At 38.2% G+C, this 4,567-nt stretch overlaps 1 protein-coding gene across 1 annotated transcript; it reads right to left on the minus strand.

Moving 5' to 3' along the window:
* Positions 1-1,008: 1,008 nt before the first annotated feature.
* On the minus strand, positions 1,009-3,102 carry LOC133740892 (mitochondrial dicarboxylate/tricarboxylate transporter DTC-like). The gene is made up of 6 exons (XM_062168836.1): positions 2,970-3,102; positions 2,741-2,809; positions 2,440-2,523; positions 2,057-2,118; positions 1,839-1,935; positions 1,009-1,350 (listed from the first exon to the last, which is right to left on the minus strand). Exons 1-5 carry the CDS (start codon positions 3,018-3,020, stop codon positions 1,929-1,931), a joined length of 273 nt encoding a protein of 90 aa, XP_062024820.1. The 5' UTR covers positions 3,021-3,102; the 3' UTR covers positions 1,009-1,350; positions 1,839-1,928.
* Positions 3,103-4,567: the final 1,465 nt, after the last annotated feature.

Genomic DNA, 4,567 nt, shown 5'->3' on the forward strand with positions numbered 1-4,567 from the left:
GTCATGATAGTCCCCCTATCTGGCGCGCCAATGTTTCTGGTGGCTTTCTCCGGGTACCTCACACAGAATTCTATACCGTCTGGGGTACCGATGCACCTCCTAAATCCTGTACCAAGAACACACGCTTAGAGGGGTAAACCGTACCGGACGGTTTACACCTCTCCGATGCCTGAGTGAGAAGCTAATATAGATGTATAGTAAGTAAATAGTGGACAAAGGAGTTATTACCCGTAAAAGGTGGTTGTGCTAATGCCTTTATACTCGAGCATGGGAAAGGAGTCTCCCCAATCTTCGATGTGGGACACAGGTTGCTCCTCTGATGCCATATCAGCCCCCCTGCTGTGCAAATCGTTGGGCTGTGCTGGCCTGTCCCGGGCCCTGGGTGCCCGGGCTGGTATCCCATATGAGTCCCGCCATGGTGGGTTGTGAACCCAGCCCATGGCATAGTACCTGGGGGTACCGATGGGGCCCAGCCGATAGTGCCAAACTTAGTTGAGACTTCCCTAGTGTGTACAAACACATTCATAACTGGAATAAATGTTTTGAATGACTTAGATGCATCACAAACCCTGAAGGAGCATTTTTGCAACAAATATGACATAAGCAAGCCTATAATTATAGGAAGCGTTATTCAGCCTCCGGAACTAAACCTATAATTATATACCTGATGCTCATTTCCACTTCTGTAAACATATAATCGTACCTTGACCTATTAAGACTGCACATCGTTGGCCAGCTGTAGCTTTGAGCAATGTATTAAGATCATATGATGTGTAAGGTCCATCTGTCAATCTACCAGCCCTGAAAGACATATAACTTATATTCATGATAAACAACAATTTTAAGAATATACAGCTTATTAGTAAGCTGACCTAGTTTAGTTTCTTAGAACGTTTCGAAACCTGATTATTGTAAATGGTAGACCAGAATTACAAAGAACGTCTTCCCCCATCTTCTTATACTTGAGAACACCGAAGAGGTTCATAACACTACAAAAAATAAAGCGTCTTAAATCATTAATCTATGCGAAAAGAAATAGAAAAGAGAAAACCCACTGCATATGAGCTGATGGGATGCATAACATGATTCAATTTGAAATTGTGCTTCTTAAACATGTATTAATCATGAAGAATGGGCCACTCACAATATGATATCTTCATTATGCTAAGGATCCAAATTAAACTAAATTAACCATCCACAGGACAATATTCTTGGTATAAGAAAACAGTGTCTGCAAGACTCTTTGATATCCAGAGAGGGAATGAGACAGAGGTAGAAACAGACAGAGAGAACAGAATAACTTGTTCCTAATTTTTCTATGAGAAATCCTTCATTTTCTAGAAGAGGTTACTGATCAGAGAAATTTATTGTCAGAATATGGAGGTCAAAGATTATAATGAATCTATTTATATAGAACACAGGAAATAAAGCTATACTACCCACAAACAGTGTCACCATGCTAAAACAGAAATTATGAAATCCAACTTTTGAGTAGAATGAAAAACGTAACTTAATTCAATAGAGTAGAATGGAATACAATGTAACTTAATTCAGGACAGTGTAGAATGAAATACAATGTAACTTAATTCAATAGAGATTAGTACAGAGGGGAAATATACTTTCAAAGTACTGCAACATATGATGATGATGATGATGGAGAGAGAGAAGTATATATTTAAACATCATAATTGGAAAAGAAATCTACCGCTTAACCATAGAATTTCACAATTATACAAAAAATTAATCATGTGACATTATTCAAACAGCACAATCCTAACATCAGCAGGGCATACACATAATTTCTTATAATGAGATCCACAACTGAAGCAGGATGATACCTTATGTGTTTGAATCTGGTTACGCGATTCTCGAATTGAATCTTCCATTTGCCCCAACTGATCTACATTGTTGATCTTATCAGGGTTCGTTCAACAGCTGCAGAATTCAAGATTTGCATAATATTAATTAGTACGGGATTATTAACCAAGGGCTCTACAGCAACATAAGTGAATGAAACCAGAAAACACAACTCAGACCCCAATTTTCTAGCATTCACCTTAATCTCTTCTTTATTTCGGAAATTTGGGTTTGCAATAACCTAGGTTGGTTACTCAGGTCCTGTGTAGAGAATAATATGAGTCGGAGGGAAAAAAAAATTGCAACCATAAACAGTTAAGATCAAGATACTTGTCTGGAAAAAAAATATATTAACCTTTACCAATCCATATATTAATGTCTCAGCCTGATATATATATATATATATATATACCAATCTAACAGTCCCCATTTTAATGGAAAGGAATACGTATCTGATTGGCATGAAGAATATAAAATTCGAGACCTCAAACAGATATAAATTCCTCATCCAACACATCCAGCACTAAATCAAGTAAATCATGAATCAAAAAGTCAAACTGTATTCACACCAAATAAGCTTACCTTATACAATGAACCAAAACCCTCCTCCTTGATCATGGTCCTGGCAACTTGTCCAGCTGATCCCAGACCCAATTGAATTCTCAACTACACCAAAACCAACACAACAAAAACCAATTAAACCATCGATCCCATTAAACCACATTACACCACTAAACCAAATCAAAATCCGAAATAAACCCACAAATCATAGATCTGAAACCCATCAAAAGAAACCAACTTTAAGCTCAAAGACCCGAGTTGGAATCATGGGTCCAATCCAAATCTCACAGAAATTACTACCTTGATGCATTTCAACACTCACCTTCATCATATCGATGGGTTGGATGATTTTAGCAATAGGATTTCCCTCCATCCCTTGTTGCAGATTGCACTAATGAACAAAAGAAAAAAAATTCAATTCATAAATTTAATTGAATATAGTTTCTGATCCTGAACAATTAATTCTCATCCCCAATCCTATCATCACTACCATTAACAAAACCAATCATCCACGAAATGAAAATATAAATTAAAAAAAGGCCACTCTGTACCTTAAGATCGAGCAAGGAAGAGTAGGACTGTCTGCGAGACAGCTTAAACATGCGAAGCAAAATCTCAGTTCCAACTCTGACACCATATGTTAGCAGAAAGCTCCGACAGAGGTTCTCAATCGCACAACATTGGTGCGCTGGTGGCGCTGGAGCTCCTCAATGGCATCGCGGACGGGGTCGGAGGCGTCTAGGGATAACGGCGAGGTTGGGGATTTGGAGAGAGCCAACGGTGGCGGCATTGCTGAGAGGATTTTTGACCTTGAGGTTTGGGCTTGGCATCTGCGGAAGAATAGATGAAAACAAAATTAAACCTCTAGCATCTCATCCACATAAAGGATTATGAATCGACCACCTGGCATACCATCTAATTCCGATATGGATATAGGAGAAAGCCACCGTCACGTTATGATCTGGATGGAGCATATAGATCTGGCGAGAAGAAAAAGATATAGACAGATAGAGGAGGAGAGAGAAGTACCCAGCTGTGGTGAGATTTGTTTTGCTCAGAGCTAAGGAATCAGAGCTCCAATTTGTTCGACGAGGAAGAGATCAAGAGATACAGAGAGCGAGAGAGAGAGAGAGTAGAGAAGAGAAGAAAGAGGTCAACTGTAAAATAGAGGCCAAAGTGCGAATATGTTTGGGAAAAAAAGAAGTGGGAAGTTTAACTTTTGATGAAAAAAAAATAGGCGGGGCAGCAGTATTTTGCTCCTGTTTTCTCAAGTCGTCCTCGTAAGCTTATTAGGACACCCCGGTCAAAAAGTGTCCTCATATGGTGTCCTTATATGTGCTATTTGTAGTAGTGTACAGAAATAAAACTCTTGAGCCTAAACCAGGTAGACCCAAATTCATTAGCATCCAAACCTAAAACATTATACATATACTAAAGTAAAATAAGAATGGCACTGTTGAATGAACAGTAAAACAGTGACCTACCCGTTTTGTCCTTCAACTTTCTACTATTTTACTTGCTTATCCCCGACAAGTGTCTTCTTTCGTTTGCTCCACCGAAACATAGCTTGGGTATTTTTCTTTGCCCGATCTGTTAGTTTTCCACTTTTCCTTCAATTGTGCCGAGTGATAGAGAGAGAAACCAAGACGATTGGAATTGTTGCAAACGGATAATTAGAATATTAGAGACGAAGACGATTGTTCTTCTTCTTCCCGCGAGTTTGCCAGAAAGAGATGGAGGGAGAACTGATTCGAGACATTTGGGTATGATTGAATTTTTCTTCTTCTATTTTAAATTGGGCCCAACTTTCATTTTATCCGGGTTATTCTTCAAATTGATTTGTTTGTCGATTAACTGTTGAAGTTAGTTAATTTTTGATGTGATTTTTTTCAGAGTTGAGTTGTGGGAGTTGAGTATTTGTCTATGTTGACTGTTGAGTGTTTGATTTGATTATGGTTATGTAAATTTGGCTAATCACATCAAGGTAGATAAAGGTGTGAGCTTTTGTTTTCAGTTTGTACTGTTTTTCAAGTTTAATCAAATTGATTGTGGAAGGTGATTGTGATGTTGCTTGCTTTGTTTTGCTATTTGTTCATAATTCATATTGAATATTCAATATTCAAGCAACATGAAAACAAAACAAATAGCA

Source organism: Rosa rugosa, chromosome 3, assembly GCF_958449725.1.
Source record: "Rosa rugosa chromosome 3, drRosRugo1.1, whole genome shotgun sequence".
In the NCBI taxonomy this organism is placed as follows: Eukaryota; Viridiplantae; Streptophyta; class Magnoliopsida; order Rosales; family Rosaceae; genus Rosa; species Rosa rugosa.

Bases quoted from the DNA above. Each gene is read 5' to 3' on its own strand.
- LOC133740892 (XM_062168836.1), bottom strand. From the start codon at position 3,020: ATGTTTAAGCTGTCTCGCAGACAGTCCTACTCTTCCTTGCTCGATCTT. The intron at 2,810-2,969 runs GTACAGAGTGGC...TTTGTTCATTAG, and splicing joins CTTCCTTGCTCGATCTTAAG to TGCAATCTGCAACAAGGGAT. The intron at 2,524-2,740 runs GTGAGTGTTGAA...GTTTTGGTGTAG, and splicing joins AACCCATCGATATGATGAAG to TTGAGAATTCAATTGGGTCT.